This window comes from Carassius auratus, chromosome 32 (genome assembly GCF_003368295.1).
Source record: "Carassius auratus strain Wakin chromosome 32, ASM336829v1, whole genome shotgun sequence".
Classification (NCBI taxonomy): Eukaryota; Metazoa; Chordata; class Actinopteri; order Cypriniformes; family Cyprinidae; genus Carassius; species Carassius auratus.
The window spans coordinates 22,875,649-22,897,289 of NC_039274.1; the positions used below are offsets into that span (position 1 = coordinate 22,875,649).

The 21,641-nt window shown below is 37.0% G+C and overlaps 1 protein-coding gene across 5 annotated transcripts in view; it reads right to left on the bottom strand.

The window, feature by feature from the left end:
• Positions 1 to 21,641, bottom strand: part of LOC113051853 (myotubularin-related protein 13-like) — a 135,585-nt gene that overhangs the window by 112,371 nt on the left and 1,573 nt on the right. For all 5 annotated transcript variants that reach the window (XM_026215998.1, XM_026215996.1, XM_026215999.1 and 2 more), the window contains exon 2: positions 10,688 to 10,773. In XM_026215998.1, coding sequence (XP_026071783.1) covers positions 10,688 to 10,773 — 86 coding nt within the window. The remainder of the gene's footprint in view (positions 1 to 10,687; positions 10,774 to 21,641) is intronic.

The following is a 21,641-nucleotide window of genomic DNA, read 5'->3' on the forward strand; positions in this document are numbered from 1 at the left end:
GGTTTGGATAATGGACGGATTGAAGGACTAATGTGTTAGTGATGTACTTGCAATATATCCTTCTATAGAAGCAGCTCGTTGGGTGACTTCTGTTGACTAGCATCTATTCTGCGTCAGGCAAAAAATGACTAAGTCGACTAAGCAGTTGATGTAAACATTTATAGTTTCTGAAACGATTAACAGTGTTGTGGAAACATTCCTTGAATACATATAATTAAACAGGTTTACTATAAGAACTTTTTTACCCCAACCTGTTGTTTTGACTTCACTTGGAGGGACTTAATTAGTAGGGTAAAACCATTCAAACCCCTGTGATTTCCCACCAATCCACATGTGGTCCATACCTGGGATCTGTAACCTTTATATCTAGCTCAGACCCTTAATTACCTGCCCTCAGCCAGAAACTTGAATAACCAGGAATTGTCTGGGTAGAAGTAAGTTCCTGTTCTGTCTGAATGATGTTAACCAAGTCGGTCCCCCAGTGAGAATGAGACATTACGGGCTTGCCAGACAATCCAAAGCACTCGAGCTGCAGAGCCAAAGTCCTTTTTTTGTTTGTGTGCATCATTATCGTGTTAAACACTGGGATTTCACTGGCTCTTTTATTTTTTTAGCTGTGGGACTGGTATGGGCCCTTTTTTAACAGGTTTCCCTCTGGTAGCTGAGATGAACAGAGACAGCAGGAAATAACAACATCTCTTGGAGTATTGCTCAGCACCCTGGTCTTTTGTTTCATTATGTTTTGTCTGCCCTCTGCCTTGAAACTGCAGATACTAATCAATTCAAGGGGCCACGTAGCTCACAGAGGTCCTGTGTGCACTGTACACTGTCATTCATTTCCTTTTCATATTTGTTATTCAAAACAAGTCTAAATTTTTCCATTAAATCAGCACCCAAATATTCTGGAAATCTCACAAATTGTCTTAAAAAAAAAAAACTACTAATTTTCTTCCAGGCTCTCAGCTTACTTCCAAACAAAGACCCAAAGAAAGATCTGGATAGTGCCAGACCCTCCAAAACTCACATTTGACTAGATCTTGGTGATGTGTTTCCTTTGACTTTCAAGGATTCCACAAGGTCCATTACTCATGAAAAGATTGTCCTGACAAACACAACATTCTTTTTTTTCCAAAATCTGGAAGCATGCTGGGATTCGGAATGTTTTGTTTTCTATTTTCCCCCTTTGTTTTACAAACACTGACTAAAACAAAATACGGTGAGACGTGAGCTTCAGCCATTCGTGCATTTGACCCTGGTGACACAACCGGAAGCCAGCAAAGCAAACAGAGTAGGTGAAATTATGAATCATATTCATATAATGTCATTCAAATTCCTGAAAAGGATAGTTCGTCGAAAAAAGAAAATAAAGACATCATTTACTCACCTTAGAGTAAATGCCATATGCCCTCCTTTCTTTTTTGGATCACAAAAGAAGGGTTTTTTTATGTCTTGCTCAAACGTTTCCATATAATGGCAGTGAATAGTGACCATCATCAAGCTTTTTTTTTTTTTTAAATACAAAAGTATATCAGAACAACACGTGTCGCATACTCCAAGTGTTCTGGAGGTATACCATAGAGATTGTTACAAATAAATAAACAATAAAAACAAAATGTATTGTATTATTTAGCAAAAATCCTGACCTTGGCTGTTGGGTTCTGTGGATGACTGAACGTTCATGAGACTCTATTAGCACTGAAGTTCACTCCAACACATTTTATTACTGGGCTGCGACAAACAACAATTTTGATCATCGATTAATCTAACGATTAGTCATAATAAAAACAGAAGATACTTTAAATGTGAAATTAAAACAGCCAGTAGGTGTCAGAAAGTCACTGTTAATAAGTGAGTCATTGCGATTGAACCAAATCATTTCAACGGGTGATTCATTCAGTAATGAAACACCATCATTGCGGAGAGATGCAAAATTCAGCTATGGTGGCTGTGTTTGGAATTATTTTTGTTGTCGAAATAGAGCAAAAACGGGCAATATTGTGTCTAAAATACAAGTCTCGTGAACTTTTTATTTATTGAAAAGTTGTAAAAAAAAACAAAAAAACTTCTGTATGTAATCGTGCTGAATATCGAAGGAAGAAACAGCACTTTTTGTGTGATATTGATTTACTACAGTATATGAAATTATATAAATATATACATTTTCTGCCCCTTTATCTTCAATTTTGTGATAATTCTAAATGCATTTTAACAGACTGATTCACGCAGTGAAAGAACGCACTCTAAAAACACTGGTCTGATATACTAGACTTCACGGCACTCTGTATGAGTGTTTTGTTGGGTTTTTGGCATAATACCAATAAGGTAAAATCACACATCTGTGATACACGCACAACGTGCAACGTGCAAAACGACACATTTTAACATTCAATAGCAAATACTTATACTAATAACAAAACATACAGTAGCTGATTCAGAAGCGCCAGATTTTCGTAGCAAGACAGAATGACCTCCTCTCCTAGGATCACAAAACGGTCGTCCATAAAATGCATTGCTGTTCTGTTGTAAGTAATCTTAAAGCATCCCCCTGACATTACTGCTTCAACACTGACTAGGGTTACTGAAACCATGCCTTATTTCTTTGCGTGAACTTTTGGGAGGAATAATGCAAATATTAGTCATATTACTACATAGTGATGTAGACATGTGTGTTTGAATGAGCCATTTTAGGGGAGCGTGGCAGAGTGTTAACTTTGATAAATAATATCTCTTTGGATTGGAAACTTTAGTCTTTGCAACTTTACAGATCTTCTTTATGCACCAAGAGCTTGTTACACTCCGAAGAGAAAGGAAAAATTTAAATCGCATCATATGACCCCTTTAAATGTTAAAGCCTAATGCCTTGTTATATGTAGTGTTCCATTAATAAAACAGGGAAAGATGTGCAGTTACATAACACAATATTAAATGCTCCAATAGTGCCTCTGTTAGCTGGACAACCAGACGGTAGCTATTTACACATTTTCGGAATACTTTATGCGTCCTTCCCGGAAGTAAGAAGCACATTCCAAATTACAACAGGGATTTGAAGGAAAGGAAGAGAAGTTCAAAAAGTCAGAGCAACAGATGAGATAGATGACACAAACGGTTACGATCCGACCCCCCAACCCCACCCCCTCCCATCATGGGAGTTCACATTCCTTCGTTATAGGATGTCAGGCTCCGATGAAGAATTTATTTTATTTCATCAATAATATTGACAAAAAAAACTTGAACAGTAGTTGTGAAATTGAACAGTAGTGTGCATATACACTAAAAAATAGATTTCTGATCAATTAGCCACTGCTAAATAAATAAGGCTATTACATGAAAAGATTTTAATGACTTACGTATATCAGCAGATTCGCTTTGTTATATGCAAACATAAAAAAAAAAAAAAAAAAAAAAAAAAAAAAAAACACTTTCTTCCAACCTCTCAACTATATAGAGGAGCAGAGGAAGTATGTTTTTCTTCAAGTTTACAAGATTACGGACATAATCCATCTGATGCAGTCAGTAGAAATAAAGCAGAGGATTCTGGAGACATAAAACATTGCAGCCAGAAGCAATAAGGCCAATTGGCTTTAGGAGGTGCCAAGGGTCTATGTCCGCCTCAGACCCAGTCCCAGCACTGCCAAGTGGCTTGTGCTTTCGTGGGTGGTTAGATGAATGGGCCTTGTTGTTAGTTTAAAAGGAACATTTCAGTCCATCATTCTGGCCATAATGCAAAAGCCTCCATGCATGCCAGAGAATGAAGATATCTGCAACAGCATTGCACACATTGCACCTTGTTCTCTTCTTTTTTTAAGAATATAATGATCCCAAACATTCTCTGCCGTTTATGGACATCTTTACTCTCAGGAATCACGCCAATTAAATTCAAACTATATCACGCGCTATGGTGTACTTCCTGAACATTGAACAACGGTCTGTGTGATCCCAGCGCGGTCTGTCAGATCCCGGTCTGTGATCCCTGCGCATATAGTGCGCGTCATAGGAATTTAACAAGGCTTCGAGGCAGAGCTTTTGCTCGAGGAATTTTTGTAATCGAGTAACTTGATGTATCATTTCAGCCCTAATATATATATGCACACACACATCGGTATCAACAATGGCTATCGGCCAAGATGAAGTGAAAATTATCGCATATCAGATATTGGTAAAAATCCAATATCATGCATCCCTAAAAAAAAAGCCTAAAATTAAAAAAGCTAAACAAAAGTAACATTAATAATGCATTTCTGATATACAACATTGTATTTTAGTAAGTTATTTTTATGTGAGCAGCACACACTGAAATGGAGTTACCCTGACTTACAGCATTGAATTTGAGCCATAGAAGAATGTACGGGATTTTTCAGCCCCTTATAATGTGACTAATATAGCTGCATACTCTGATTAAGTGCATGTTTGTATGAGAAACGAACATTTGTGTGTCAACATACCAAAATTATGATTTATTCTGGTTTATTGATGCAATATTTCAATAAGAATGACAGTAAATAATCTAGAAACTCAAGCAAAAGCATTCGGCTATTACATAACCCACAGCCCACCGTGATCAAAGAGGAAAACCATGAAATAATGCCAGTCATTCCTTAGCTATCTGTGAAGCATGTCAACTTTCCTCTGGTTGAGATTCTGAGAATAAATTCATGTTGCAACAAAGATTTGTGACATGTAACCATAACGTTCCAAAGAACTTACAAACAAAAATAACCATGATCACAGTCATAACACAGTATAATTGTGTAACGCCTTTTTCTTTTTTCACAAAGCACAGAGCAAAATGAACCGAAGAGGATTAAAACAGACACGTTTCCTAACTGTAATCCATGTTTGTTATGAAACTATTTGGACACTTAAAATGTACTGTGTGATAATAAGCAATATCACATGACCAAGAGTGCTGTTTTTTAAATATAAAATAAACATAAAATAAAACTGGCAGACCTAAAAAAAACAAACTGCAACTTTATTTTAAGGATAACATTTTAGCTATTAATTAGTTAGTTGCTTATTAGCATCCCTTTATCCACCCATACCTAAATTTAACAACTACCTTAATAACTATCAATAAGCAGCACATTAAGAGTTTGTTCAGGGAAAACTCTTAGTTTTTCTACATTAAATGCCAGCAGGTTTGACATTTTGTCATGAATGCAAAATCCCAATTCTTCTTGATAACACAGCATATAATGAAACCTGAAATGTTAGAAAACAAGCAGGGGAAATTTTAAAATAAACTGAGCAACTGTTAGTTTTATTACTGACTAATCCATCTTGTTTTCATGTTTTACACTCTTTGTGGGTCCTAATTATTTTCTTAATCTCTTTGAGGCAACCAGAGAACATCCCTATCTTAAATGTGTAAGACCTACAACTAACCCAGCCAATAGTTGTTATTAATGTGTTGCCTGACTCTAATTTTTGATAGCATTGCTCTAGTTGTGGACCATATTTAGACAAAATGTTCAATGTCCCCTCAAACTGGTTTCCCTGTACTGTTTTTCCAGTGTGATTTAAGCTTTAAGGAGCAAGTGAATCTGCATGAAGCTGAACCTTCATGTGAGGCAGGGTTCAAAAACAGCACGCAAGGAGAATAGCTGGCGAACTTCCTCCAAGATTGAAAACACCTTTGGAATGAGAGCTGTAAACACGATGGGGTGTTTTGCTATCCTTTTATACTTGAAACATCTGCGGTCATTTAGTTCGCTGGGGGTTGTTGTGATTAAGAAAGAATTTCTGCTGTTCCGAAACTGAAAACAGAGCGAAACAGAAAATCTGTAGATACATCAGTAAATAACAATAACTTGCATGCAAGACGAAAATCCAAATTGCCTGGCTGGCATTTAAAAGACAATATTCAATAAAACTACAAAAATGGGACTGAAGTCATTTCATTGTCGTGTGCTGGGGACATTGGGCGCACTTAACCCCAGCAATGTGCTTTTATGAGTTTGTTATTTTCATTATTTAACAATTCATCCAAAATAAACAGCATACCGGAAAAACCAACCAACTAGACCAAATTGATTCTCCGTATAATTGGACTTTTTCTGAAATAAGAGGAAAATTTGTAACACTATAAAGGATTACAGCCAACATATGTGTGTGCTCTGCTATTAATACACACAGATAGATGCTAGAAGGCAACTGCACATAAGCATCGAAAGACTAGATAAAAGCGTACGTGAGCACCGTAAAAGAATCTTAAGACCACATAATTCAGCCAAAATTTAGGCAAGGCCTGCCCGCAGCTTAAGAAACACATTGGGCAGGGAGATCAGTAGAAACATGTGCACATACTGATATGTTTAAGTAAACTGACGGAGCAGAAACTATGCTGAGGGGGTCCTCCACATGTCACTGAATGCTTCGGAGATGATGCTGTGAAGATGAACTCAAGCCATGTTCCCTGAAACCCAGTAAAACACTCTTCTGGTTCAATTCTGCAGTCTGCTGGGAGTACTGGCACACCCAATGACTAACCAGAAATGACATACAGCTCTGGTCTAATTTTAAACAATACATCGGTCACCCTATGCACTGCACTGTCCCGCAGTGTTCAAAGAGATGTCGATGTGTTTGATGAATGTTGTTCTATCACTTACTCGAAAACAACACGTGAGATAGGAAAATGGAAAAAAACAACAGCATTGCAATTAATCTTATATAAAACCACTAATAACATTTCAATGTGAATAATTCACTACAATGCAAACTATAAAAAATAACAGCAAACGTAAATGTTCAAGATGTTCAAAAATATGTATAATACTACTGCTGCTAAACTAATGGAAATCGGTGCTCAAACCTGGCTTTTCAAATCTAGTTCTTTTAGAAAATGCCCAAAAAACAAAACAAAAACAGTTTGCGTTCAAGAAGATTCTGGAATGCTTTTGGTGAGAATACAATCTAATAGTGCCAAGTATTTATACAGATTTTATGATTTGATAAGTTCACAAGTTCTCTATTTGAAATGATTTAATATTGATTCAGCTGGATATATTTCAGGTACAAGTAAACTACCCTGCAAGTTGATACATTAAGGTAGGGCTGCGCAATAAATATTTTAATTGATTTAAGTATAATAGTCTACAAATATTTGCCCACTTGTTATTTAACCTTTTAGTGTTCCTGTGGCTCAGTGGTAGAGCCTTGCGTTAGCAGCACAAAAGTTTGTGGGTTCGATTCCCAGGGAACACGTTAGGTAAAAAAATTTTGTCTGAATGCACTGTAAATTGCTTTGGATAAAAGAGTCTGCTAAATGCATAATTCAAATTTTAACCTAAAAATGTTTCATTTAATTGTTTTGCATTTTTACATTGGTAAGAAACCTTACAAGCTTCCATGGTTGCGGTGACCAAATGTCAATAGTTTAAATCCTCAATCAACCATGCGCACATGCACATGCTACATTATGAAAAGTACTGTATATGCTGTGTGTAAATTTCAAATGTCTATAAAATTGGCATCAGATAAATATCTACAGTGAAACATCGCCATGCACGATGACATCAGCGGGGGAGTTAGGGGTTGTGCCCGAAGCATGAATATGTATTCAGAAAGGGACAGAAAATAAATGACGATTGCTAATTGTTGCCTGTTAAATTACAGTAGCTACATTAAATATCATGCTCTGTTTATTTCACCACATAAACAGTATAAGGAGAGATGACTGAGGATGATGGCGAATGTTGTGCTTACATCAATACACTTTTTGCACTTTTTGGTAAAAAGAACATTATTTTGTGTATTTGGTTTAATGAAATGTGTTTTTGTGGTTTAAGTTTCAAAAAACACATTATTTTCCACATACTGTGGATTATGATTTGTCCTCGGTGCCCCGCCTTTCTAAAACATGTAGATTTTTACATAGCTCATTGGTCTGAAAAGCAAGGTGTGCTCTGATTTGCCAGCTATCCAGTGCATTGTGATTGGGCGGACACCTCAAGCATGTGACGGAAATGTTACGCCCCTTACCATATTGTTTTGCCGTGTCCCAGAGCACATAGATAAAAACATTAAAACCCATTATAAACGAGGCTATTGTTGCATCCAGTGGGGACATAGTTTATAATGGATTATAATGACTTATATTGTCTTTTTACATGTTGCGTTGCATCACACCGCGTAAACATAAACCATGACTGCATTTGTGATTGGAGAAACGTCAAACAACAAGCGTTACACTGCTCAAAACTCGCATTTGAATCATCAGTGGCAAATTCTTTAAATATGTAAACGTACTTACAGACTGTGAGTTAGAACATCCGGAACTGAAGAATATCTATTTGGGGTTGAGACTTTAGTATTTGCAACTTTAGGGATTTTATCTATTATAAAACAGCTTGCAATACTCCAAAGAGAAAGGAACATCTCCTCTCTCAGTCTCTTTACATGATTGGTGAAGTCTGACTCACAGTGCACTGTGCTGCGGCTCCGCAGTGTGCTGTATGGAGCAGAGCAGATGCTTTGGAGCTGCGCAGACCATGCACTCACACAAATTTTAACTCGCACTTCCTCAAAAAAACTGTCGCTGTCTAAAGCCCTGCAACTGCTGAAGGACATTCCATAAAACTGCAGGGACTTGAAGAAGCCACTGATTCAGTACTGAATAAAATCCCTATGGAATGTTTCCAGTTCTTCTCAATACAAGCCTTCAGATATACAAACAGTTCTTGAGGAAAAGGACATTCATTGTATTACACCAAATAATGTGACCGCTCAGTGTATTTCAAACCACGGAAATGGAGTTAAACCCAATTCCACTGTCTCTGATAGACAAAACAACCCTAATTCCTGGAGTGGGAAAAGATCATGTCCTCTTAGAATCACAAACATAAATCTGTAAGAATTCATAAAGTTTAAAACAACAACTAAGTCCAGGACTGACCCAGACTGCATAACCTGTTGGCTGACCAGAGACTCAACCACCTGCTGGGAAGATACTGACCCTGTGCTTCATTAGCCGATTCCTAGATGAAGGTTTAGATTCCAGAAACTACAATCAATTGGAGACAGTGCTCGTGGTCACATCTCAACAGTTGAGTATAAACAGACTCCAAATCAGTCCTCACACTGAACAATGAGCCTCTTACACTGAATAGCCAATGTCCTCTATGGATCTGATGCAAACTTTTTCTCCATGCAAATGCAAAGCCACGTATCATAAATACCATTGTTAACCAAGGATATTGTGTAACCAAGCATATTTATTTGGTGCACTTGCACGTAAATGACTAATAAAACACGAGAGCAGAGAGAGAACAGTATGTGTTTGGCTCAATGACAAATAAAAGTGTTTACGATGTTCCGAAACACACATGCCATGTTCTCAGAAACATCTTCTTTCTATTCACGTTGGTTCATAAACGTTTTTTTAAATGATTTTAAAAAAGTCTTTTATTGTAAACCATACATTTTTCTTTACACCTTTAACACATGCGAGTGTCCAGTTTCATGACATTTTACAACCTTGTCATGGAAAGGTCAAATTATCTTATATTTTATGAGACGTATTGACCTTGACACACAGTCTTGAAATTCTGCAGGTGTTCTCTGTATTATATCACATTATTTTCTGCACTTTTTTTTTTTTTGGTTTGCAACATAGTATTTATTTATTTTATTTTTTTGGTCAAAACTTTAAAAATGGGTAAAACAGATTAAAATAATAATATAAGAGAGTCACACTCCTGAAAACACTGTTTTTCTCTTCATGAATGTAATTTCTTTTCTTCATTGGGATACGAGGAGAGCTGCATCACCTTTGTGACTTAATGCTGCATCTACATTGGTGACTCAATGTCTTTCAAAATATAAAACGATCAAAATTTATCTTAATAGAGAAATTAAAAACAAGCTAAAAAAAAAAAACAAGCTCATCAGAAGAGGTGTACTTTATATTATAGTTTTTATATTTTTCATATCCTTTTTAGAATGATATGCTATTATAATTTTATGATCATTTATAGGAAGAAAGAAGAAAATTGTGCAGATCAGACTTTTGATTTAATGCAAATGTCAAAAATAATAACAAGTAAACAAACAGTAAACCAGGCCACAGCCCAAAAGATTGAGCTGGACTTTGACCTTTTAACTCAAGAACCAGGACAACTTTAAAGCCACTGTCACTGTGGGGATGTACAGCATGTTCTTCTCCAGCTCAGATAAGCAAATATTTGGTCAAGAGTGAAGTTGATATGTGTCTGTTAATTGGGCCAGAGTGTGTAGAGCAATAAATCAGAGGCACAGCAAAGCACTTCTGCACACCATTTAAGAAATGGACAGGAGATGGGCTTGGAATTCTCCAATTAGAGCAAATGGAGGCGACTGGGATCAACCTTCAAGTAAACAATAATTATGCATTTGTTGACAAAGAAAAGGCTGATATCAGAAACATACATACAAGTTTCTGAGGATGTGCACAGACGTATTCACAGATTTAAAAAAAAAATGCATATTCTTCAGCAATGTCACATTTCATCTATTTAAAATCAAGTGGGCGCAGCTTACCAAATGGCAAAAACTGAAAATCCATCATAGAGAACAACTAGGAAAAACAAAGAGGTAGAATATACAGTTTTTTTTTTCAGTTCAGCTACTTCCAGAAAGCAGCTGTTTATGGATAAATAACGGGGCTACTTTTGGGTTTCTGTTTTCAGAAACAAAAAAGTTTTCTTACCATCTCCACACCCTGGGGAAACACCGTGCCATCCCAGTCCTTTTTAGGGAAGCGCTGAATGATCTTGCCACATCCTTCACCAGATCCTAAAATGTATAGAAAAAAAAAGACAGTTGTGCGAGTTCAGCACTGCTTTTTTTTTTTTTTTTTTTAAATGACATTTTCGAAACAGCATGAACGGTAGTATGGGGCATATCAGGACAATCCTGAAAAGAAACACAGTTAAACGTGATCACAATTCCATGTGTCCTAACTGGCACAATAACTCCTCAGGCATTCCTTTTGGGCTATTTGCCGTCCAAAAAACATCTTTCCTGGCCCATTTTTTGTTGACAAGGAAAGCAGTTCATGCACTGGGCCAAGAAGGTTTCGTCAATTAGCATTTACTAGTGTAAACATTGTAATGTGACAATACGGGTCCTTATGAACACAAATACCCCTGGCAGTAAACCAAAAATAGAGAATGCAGCACATAGTCAATAAGGGGTCTAAGTGACCCGGGCTATACTGATTCAAAAGCAAATTTAAGGCTCCATACCTTAACACAGATGTGGAGATAAAACATTATCAAACACAAGAAATTAAGTGATAAATATCATTCATTATATGCTTATCTGGGGAATACATCTCTGCCTATGTTTTTGATCATATCTAAAACCAGGGAACCTGATGTAAATACTGCTTTTGGAAACGGGCTATTAAAATTTCATGAAAATACAATTTGACTGTTTGGAAAACTGTTTGCCAAGACGTGTGAATGGCATTAAATGGCTAATTCGTCATTAAATTAAAATTTTGTCATTATATATTCACATACATTCCATTCCAAACCTGTATGAATTTCTGTGCATTCGGCTAAACGCAAAAGATATTTTGGAGCGTCTCAGTGTTGGTTTTAGTTTTGCTTTGAGTGTATACAGGAATAGTTCATTTGGTGCAATGTGGGTGAATAAATTATCACTTTTGCGTAAACTATTTAAAAAAAAAATTTACAAAAAAATCTTCTCTTTGATACAATCATAGAATTAGTTGACATGTCGCTTTTTTTCTTGGAAAACAGTAGTGCTGAAAGTCAACCTGCATCTAGATAAAATCATAGCTTTAAAAGTCAAAACATGGGCTTGAGCTACAGTAAACAGACTAAGTGTCTCTCATGGGTTTATGTGGCTCTGTTTTGATTTGCAGGGTCTCTGATTCCCAGTGTCTTCAAACACTTGATCTGACGAACCAGATTAGAGATCAAGGATATACAGATTATGGATTAGGGATATACTTTGTTTTATCTCCATTTACTTCAATGTTAACGATGAATTAGAAGCCACTGCTTGTCATTTCCCTTCACTAAATGATGTGGCCAATGTGTGCTCGACATGCGTGTGATATCCAGAGCATGTGCTCTGTGTGTGTGTGTGTGTGTTTTAACTCACTGGGTGCATTGGCACACGCAACTACACGCCAACAGTGTGTTTTTCGCCAACATATTTAGCTGAGCAAGCCAAATGAAGTGAGCGAAAAGACCATTTCGAGAGAAAGAGCAACGAACTTACTTGCAAAATATGCTACGCGGTATTAAAATAAAGCAGTAGTGCAAGTAAAATGCAATATCACTTGCGATGCAAACATCCACAAGCAAATGAAAGGCGCTTCCCAAAGCTGTTCACTCTAGCGAGACGTTATCGAAATTTCGATTGTCGACTGTTATAAAAAGAAGAGGGGATGCCACACAGTGGTAAACATGGCCTCGTCTCAACTTTTTGGAGAAGTGTTGATGCAATGAAATTTTAAAATCAACTTATTTCTCCCTTAAAATGATACATTTTCTCAGTTTAAACATTTGATATGTCATCTATGTTGTATTCTGAATAAAATATTGAAAAGTGAAACTTCCACATCATTGCATTCTGTTTTTATTTACAATTTGTACAGCGTCCCAAGTTTTTTGGAATTGGGTTTGTATTTGAAAAAATGTATTTTCCATCCAATTAAAGTCAAAGGACACAATTTGGTTTTAAAATATCTTCTTTTGTTTTCCACAAAGAAAACAAGGTTATTTGAAATGACATAAGGGTGAGTAAATGATAACAATGTAAATTTAGAATGAAAACTGGCTTGTAACAGTCACATCATTGCGTGTTTTTTTTTTTTATATTTACACACAAAAGCCTAGCAGTCACTCCTGAGTTAATGCTAAGGTGAAATAAATTAGTCTTTTTCATGTTTATGTAACCCTAAATTTGTGTATTATGTGCGCTAGGGCTGTCAAAAAAGAATTTGAATTTTGAATATTCGTCGAATTTAAAATAAAAATCCATATTAATTTTAGGTGTGAGTTAAGGAGGATGCTTTAAGGCCCGACCGGGGGGATACTTTTATTTTTTTTTTTCGATCAGGGGATACTTAATTTTCCACGTTCAGTTCCTTCTTGCGCACAGCAGCGTCCGCACAGCTTTTTAAAAGGTGGACAAGCTCGACACGCAGTAGGGGTGGGCGATATCTTTATATTTAAAATATATCTATATATATTTTTTAAACACTATATGGATTTTGACATATCGTATATATATATATATATATATATATATATATATATATATATATAGATAGATATATTGTTTATACTTAATTCTGATTCCGCTACTTCGCTTGTTTTTCTTTTCTGTGCTGTGCTCGCATCCCGCCCCCTTGATTTTGTTCCCCCTCCCCTCGCGTGTTGTCTAGAGGTGGGCGATACTGCAAAATTTGGTATCGATCCGATACCAAATAAATGATCTAAATACTATCGATATTTAGATCAATCCGCCAACCCCTAGTGTTGTCTCATTGAACATGGCGGCATCCTCAACCAGCCCGGAGACTACAGAAGTAGTATCAAAAAAAGACAACTGGCTCCATTATATGGACATACTTCGATTTTAAGGCATCGGACGAACAGCAGGCACATGTCTACTGTAGGACCCTATTATTTCGGCGATGCAGGAAAGGCAGACGGAATCGCGGAAATCCTGTCATAAAAATGGAATTTACAGTTTAACATCAAATTTTGAATGAATTAATCAAAAGTAGGTCATTGCACTCACATCAAATTGCTATATGGACTAATATCTGTAAACAAATCCGGAAAAAGTCTATTTAAATATGAATCCTGCATGTTCTGCGTGTCTGTGTTAATGAATGTCACAGAAGCGCATCTTCATTCGTTAAACACACGGAAGCGCACGTGACGCTCCGATGATTTCAGCGTCTTTCCTCTGACTAATAAAGACGTGAACACATGAGGAACATTTCCAGAACTGGAACAATTCCAGGGCACTTCATGGGCATCTGACTGTTTGATTTGAGTAAAAGTGTTGCATGGCTGTCCGCGAGCCCTGTTGATGACGAAAATTACCTAATGCAGATAGTGTGTGGATGCGGACGGCCGAAGTATATTTTGGCCTTTATCAGTGGCGCACGAGATGCATTTTTTTTTGTTAGCATATCCAGTTGAAGCCACTAGATGCAGCGCTTCTTTGATGTTTTTCAAAGTATTGCGGAAAAGGAGAAGATCAATGTTGAGAAGATTTTGTTTACATCAAAACTGAAACGAGAACTGCGAACGCATATTTTGCGCATTTTCTGGAGGGACATTTTCTTTCACCGTTGCACTCGCGACTTGCACAAGAGAGCTGCATGTTTAGAAAGCCATGCAAAATGAACTTAAGTTCAACTTTTTACAAACATATCTCGAGATCTCCACTGCCTCTCATGTTTTTAAATTAAAAATGTACTCTGTGTGATTGGCTTTCACCCCTTTGTATTAAACTATGCATGCATACATGATTCTGTTTTGTTTATAGTTGTTTAAAAGGGGGGTGAAATGCTATTTCATGCATACTGAGTTTTTTACACTGTTAAAGAGTTGGATTCCCATGCTAAACATGGACAAAGTTTCAAAAATTAAGTTGTACGTTTGAAGGAGTATTTTTGTTCCAAAACAACATCTTCCGGTTTGTCACAAGTTTCGGAAAGTTTTTTTCGAGTATGGCTCTGTGTGACGTTAGATGGAGCGGAATTTCCTTATATGGGTCCTGAGGTCACGTCTGCCGGAAGAGCGCGCGCTCCCGTATAGCAGCGCACTGAGAGGCTGAGCACAGCCTGATCAGAGCGAGAGCATCACGAAAAGTCACAAAAGAAGTGTGTTTTTGGTTGCCAGGGCAAGACAACCCTGCACAGATTACCAAAAGAGAAACAGCATTAAGGGACCAGTGGATGGAGTTTATTTTTACAGAGCATCAACGGAGTTGTGCAAGTGTTTTTGTTTGTTCCCTGCATTTCGGATTGCACATCGTTTATTTCTTAAGGATAATGCAGTCCCAACTAAAAAGGGTCACGATCGTGTGTTGGAACCACATGCGGTGAGTAAAACTGCTTCAGATATCTCTGTGTTGTTAACTTAGCTATCAGCGCGTAAGCACATCAAGTAAACAACATGCGATGTTGTCATCAAACTGCACTTTCCACATGTACAGCTTAAAAAAAAAAAAAAAAAAAAAGACGACAAAGTGGAACTTAGTCATTTTCCAAAAGCGCTAAGCAAATATATACAGTTTCAATACATACCACATAGCATACCGCCTTTGCTGATGCTGCTCTTGTTCAATTTCAGCCCCTGGATCTGTGTCACAGCTTCCACATGCTCTCAACTCAAAAGCCTACTGGCGCTCGTGATTCTTTAGCTCCACCCACACGCCACGCCTCTAGGCGCTCGTGTTTTTCCGGGAAAAATCGGTACAGACTATCTTTCTCTTATAAATATAATAAAAATAAAGACTTTTTGGAGTTATGAAGGATGCAGTACTCTATAGGTACTCAAGATTAACAGGATATTGAGTGAAAACGAGCATTTCACCCCCCCCTTTAAGTAACTTAATCGTTTAAGTTAGTAACTTTCGTTTATAAACATTATTTTAAATATTATTCATTTTACAGTCATGTATTCTAATGCTTTGAATAAACATGCATTAGTAATATTTTGCTCGATGCACCCTCGTGGCCTCAGGAGAGAAGCCAAAAGCTTTTCTTCAGCCTGATTGAAATGCATTTTAAATATGAATATGTGTAGTATTGAAGTACAAAATTCAAATTTCCACTTTGGGGACTTTACAACGTATCGAATAGCTTTAATGTTGCACTGTCTGTGTTTACCGGCATAGAGCAGCTATCAATCTCTGAGCTGGCAGGTTTCAGCCAATCAGCCCTTGAGAAATCCTCACATTCCAGAACATTCTACTCTAATTAGTTCATATTTCCCTGACCGTTCATCACTGTATGACATTGACATTAAACGTAACTGCCGTGCCCTGATTCTGAACCCCACATCAGAACAGAAACACACAATAATAAGTATCCACTCAAAAACATCCTGTGGAAAACACTGTCAAACGGTATTTTCCAGTCCATATCTCATGTTGTAAACTTGTTTTAAGAACATTTCAAACAACTGAGGTCTTAAGCAAGTCATGACACAAACATCAAACTCAGCTAACAGAGTCAAATCTGGTCCTGACATGCGCGTATCTGCACTATGACCTGAAAACACATCTGACAGCAAAAACCAACAAATAGAAATCTTGTCATGAGGTGTGGCTCTATTTCAAATTGGAGGATTTCAGAATCCAAAACTGGAGTCTGACATTTACACAAACAACTAAAAGTTCCTTGATCTAGGGGTGGGCGACTTGACCTTTTGGTATGATCGATCCTGAAGGCGTTGATTATCTACTTTTCAAGTGATCCGTAGAGATAGTGATCTTACATCTTCATAAAAATGTTAAAACTACAGCAATAACTGCCAACTAGATGACTGAGACTGTCCAAATTATATGACGTGTCTCTATTATGTGTCATTCATGCGTGCTGGTGATAATTCATATCTTAGTTTCAGTTTCAATTTGAATAAAACGATCATTGTGCTAAATGCTATTCCTTTAATTTACTTCCATTCAGCAGTGCGATTTCACCATTTCTTAAAAGCCCAAAAAGCTCCAAATTGGTCAAATCATATCTAGTGTTGTATGATATACTAAAAAGGCATCTGACAATTCAAAAGTGAACGCAGCATGCATGAAAGAGAAATAAAGCGCAGCACAAGCTTGATGTTAAGAAGTGTTATTAAGAATTATTAGGCGGCCAAATATACACACAACTATGTTAAAATCCCCAAGTGAACAAACATTTAAGAAAGAAAACATGTTTATTAAATAAATTGGATCCATGCAGCTATTAAAGCTCTTAAAAATATTCCTGCAACAACAAAAAACAGAAAATCACTCACTGATCTTGACTAATTTTAGTAGCTTTAAGTAGGATCAGTGTATGGACGTTTAAATCTAGGACCCTAAGAAAATATCGATGCACATGATTATTGCAATATATAACACGCCACTAATGTTAGCATTAATATAGTTCACTGCTAGTAATGAAGGATGAAAGAATTGTTCCAGATCCCACCTCGGTGTACAAAGCTTAAGTATGCCATCAATTCGGCTTTCATTGCAGACCAGGCACAAAAGATATTGACAAAAGTCATGCGGTGTGTAAAGTGTGCAATGCCAGCATCAAACTTTCACAGAACACACGGGTCTGCGGCTCATTACGGCTCCACGGCCACCAGAGATGATCACGGCCACTTTAGTCAATGCTTGTGTGTATAGCCCTGCTCACCCCTAACTCAATCATATTTTACATTTTTCTGAACAAAGCATCAGCTGTCCTTGAACATTCAACATATGATACAGCAATGCTCAGGAGCTGTAGATGGTTGCAAGGGCGTTGCAATTGCACTCCTCACCTCAAAACCTTTGATTTGAGGAGATATATGGCAAGGTTTAACACTTTGTTCAAATTCAACTACAGAAAATTTAAAAAAATGCAAAGACTTATCAAATTTATTTCAAATATTTGTATTTTCTGGTTACTTTTCTTATGTACTGGAAACCTGAATCCGTCTTCAGGCATTCTGTTCTAAATCAGACAGTAAAGACAGAGACAGCTCGTTGCGTCACCACCACATCAACATCTAACCTGAACCGGCTCATCACACAGGTGTGCAGTGAAGACCAAACACATCCCATCTGTTCTTGGTTTCGGAAAAATTCTGATGCCCGAGTTCTGCACTATATCAATTATGTAAAGCAAATATTTTTGTTCGCAAAACAAGTGAGTGTTTTTAAAAGAAACCCCAGAGCCATCCCACAATCGGCCTTAACAACGCTGTCCAAAAAACAAGATATGCAAAGGAATATGCTATCATTTGCATGGTAAAGGGTATGAAAGATTAGAAAATTTGTGATGTCAAAACATCCAGATTCCAGGACGTACGCCAGCAGACCAGAGCAGCTGCGGAACTGAAAAATAAATGTCAGGAGCAAAATGTAACTCAGGGTTTTCCATAGAGTTGATGCGCCAGAAATGAATACAACAAATAGTAAAATGACATAAGTGTAATTTATTTTGGCTGTCTGAAGTCAAACACACCGCGGGGTGCTCTGAACAAAGGTGCAAAGCAGTTCAGCATCAAAGATCCTCAAGCTCTTGTTGATGATCGTATTGTGACTTCTTATTACAATCGGTTTAACAAAATGGCATAGAATGAAACATGGTTAATGTCAGAGAGTTGGAGTAGAGGTCATCCAATCCAAACTGCACCAGATATTTCCATATTATCACTTATCAGGAAACTGAAAGTGATCAATCCAAGTTCATCAACAGTTCATCAGTTGAAACCTTTCATCAGCTTCAGTGAGAAACAAATGGACATGTAAAGCAGGCAAATCATTTGACAAATTCAATCATCTTTGTTTTTCCATTTTAAAAGAACTCTGAAGAAATTTGCTTTTTTTTAATCTGCCAAGCACATTTTGTCTGCTATAATAAACATCTTAATGGCGAAGCCGAATGATCTAGGCCAAAACTGCAATCTTTTATTGCAAAACAGCCACTTTGACCAAAACAAAGTGTCACTTCCGTGACACAATTCCAGTCGATATCACCACCTTATCTTTCCATGAAACAATCAGTCCTGAAATCAACATCCTATTAGCCATAAAACATTAAGAGAGGTGTTAAAATGATCAGTCGTAATAAACTTCAAAGATTTATATAGTCTGCCAATTGAGTTTTCCACTGTCCAGTGGCAGCAAAACATTTCCTCTGTACATCAGAAGTGTCATTTCTAGCCACAAGGCGCTCGTTTACGCTAGTAATGTTAGCATAGACTTCGCATTTGTGATTTTGCCAGGAATTGACTCTTTCATTTTAAAGGAATTCAAAGCAGGAAGCAGATACCAAATAACAAAACAGACATAAAAAGGAGGACTATCCCAACAGGATAATGCTGTAGATAAAAAGCTTCTTTAGATGACAAATAGTCAGTCATCAAGACATAATTCTCCAAACACAGGATACAAATCTTGTGTTTATTATTCCGATTCAGAGAGCAATTATACATTTTAAATGATTCATAATTCAATTTTGATCAAAAATGCAATATAGATAAATATACATATATGTTCTAAAACTAGCACTTCATAAATATTTTGGCAAAAATCACTAACTAAAAAAAATAAAAAATGTTGACAATACTGATGCAAAGGGAAACTGACTTCACATGCTGATATTATCAAAAAGGGACAAATATCAGTGAATTTATCTTCCTGGCCTGTACATACAGAGTATAAAAAAGAATAACCCACCTCTATGTATTTTGTTGAACTACCTGTTGCTTTAATAACAACCTTTAGTCTGTTGGTACAGGTATGTGTCTGTACTAACATTGCACATCTAGACTATTAGTAATTATTAATTAAGAATTTGGTGGTATTTTTCCTTCTATCGTGACAAGTGCTCCAGACTCTTCTGGAGAGAAACACCCCTAGAACAGGACATGACCACCTCCATGCTTTACTGCAGGAACGCTGTTGTTTGGATGGTGAGAAGTACTGGATTTCCACCAGACATACCGTTTGGTGTTAAGGCAAAATAATTCAGTTTTAGTCTAATCTGCCTCAGGATCTGAAGGTGCGTTTTGGCAAACCTCAATCTAACTGCATGTGGCCTTTCTAGAGAAGTGGCTTTTTTCTTGAAACCCTCCCATACAAGCCACATCTGTCGAGAATTTTTAATATTGATATTAAATGCACATAATGACCACTCTTTGTCATAAACTGCTTAAGAGTTCACCCTGTTTTGCCCATGATATATTTAGTGTCCCACACCAGGTTTTACTCACATTATGCAATCCACGTTTCAACATGCAGGTTCAAATCAATACAGGATCTTATTAAGAAAAAAAACAAAGAAAGGCCTCTGATACCACTCAATTTACTGTCCTTTATACAGCAACATCATTTGCGGCCAATAAAACTGAAGTGTCACCCATAGTGAGATTAGCATTATAGCTTTATAATGTTTGTTCCTAACAAATATCGTAAGTCACCAATAAGATAAATACCTCTGAACATAACAATGCGTCATACAACAGCTTACTGTCCCTAAAGAACTTGGAACTTGACCTTCTTCAATGAAACACTAAAAACAATATTTTTAACAATGTTTCTGTCAATACGATGAAAGTCAGTGTGGTCCGAAACCATAGTGGACCCCACTAACACATTTACTAATACAGTAATACAGGCTTGAAACAACATGATGGTGACAGGATTTTCATTTCAAGGGTCAATTATCTTTATAAATTTGGGATAAACCCCAAATTTCATGGGGATCCTACAAATTTTACTTTAATACACATCTGTGCATATGTCAGAAAAGCATATGCATGATTTGCGACATCTGATATCACCATTCACTTCAATAACACGAGAAAAGCATCTCTGAGCAGTTCTTCTAAATTAGGAATGTGCATTGCCTTCTCATTTATTATCTTTATCTAAAGGGGATTCAAATTCCAGCTGTTCCAGTGAGGACGATGCATGAATTCACACAATCCCCAACAGACGTCAGGAACACTGAGTAGTACCCCAGCACAACACAGCCATTTATGCACTGGATATCTGTATGAGGCTGAAGCAGGGGAAACTGCTCACCTATTCATATCCCATCATGAGTAACAGAGACGATTAAAGAGACTAGTCTGTGTCTCTGAGCTACTGAAAGAAAGGCCTCCCTCATTTGAACTCTGTGGACGTTTATCATTGCTGAGAAAGGCACAGAAACATCACCAAGAAGGCTCCTTCAAAATATAAACAGTTGGCCATTCAGAGAAGACACAGGCTATAATAAAGCCTGTGGAAATGACTGGAGTTCAACTCACAATTAAAGAATTTATGGGTATGGGTGTTTTCATACCAAAGTCCCTTTAAGGCATGTCATTTCACTCACAGCCATCTTTGAAACGCCTCTCGGGCATGCAAGTGCAGTTCCTATCTCTCTGAATGGGGAAATCAGTCAAAACGTGCCATCGGGGAAGCACTAGCTTAGCCTAAATGTCACATTTTCAGTGCTGTCAAAATTTCAGTACATCACTAGTTTCAATAGTCAAGTCAATATACTTAAAAGTGGACTATGTATCGAACTATGTAATACAGTTTTCTGTTGTTATATCATACCTAACATGCAAGTTTGCAAGGTATTTTGCACAGCCACTTAACTAAAAAAAAAACTCATGCATTCAATCATGACCAGTCTCAGCCACAATCTACAACAGTATGACACAAAAGAACGTTATGGAATACCATATAATCTGACAAGCAAAAAATCATAAAAAGGCTGGGGTAAAAACAAACGGCACACAACAGAATTCAGTTAGTTCCTCCAACTCCTACTGATGTGAGATAAATGTAACATAATGTGTCTGAATATGTAATATGAAGGTCACACTCAATTAAGTGGGGCATCGCTTTTATTCATAGTCCATTACTTTTGTTATTTATATGTAAATCAATGAGATCTCAATAAA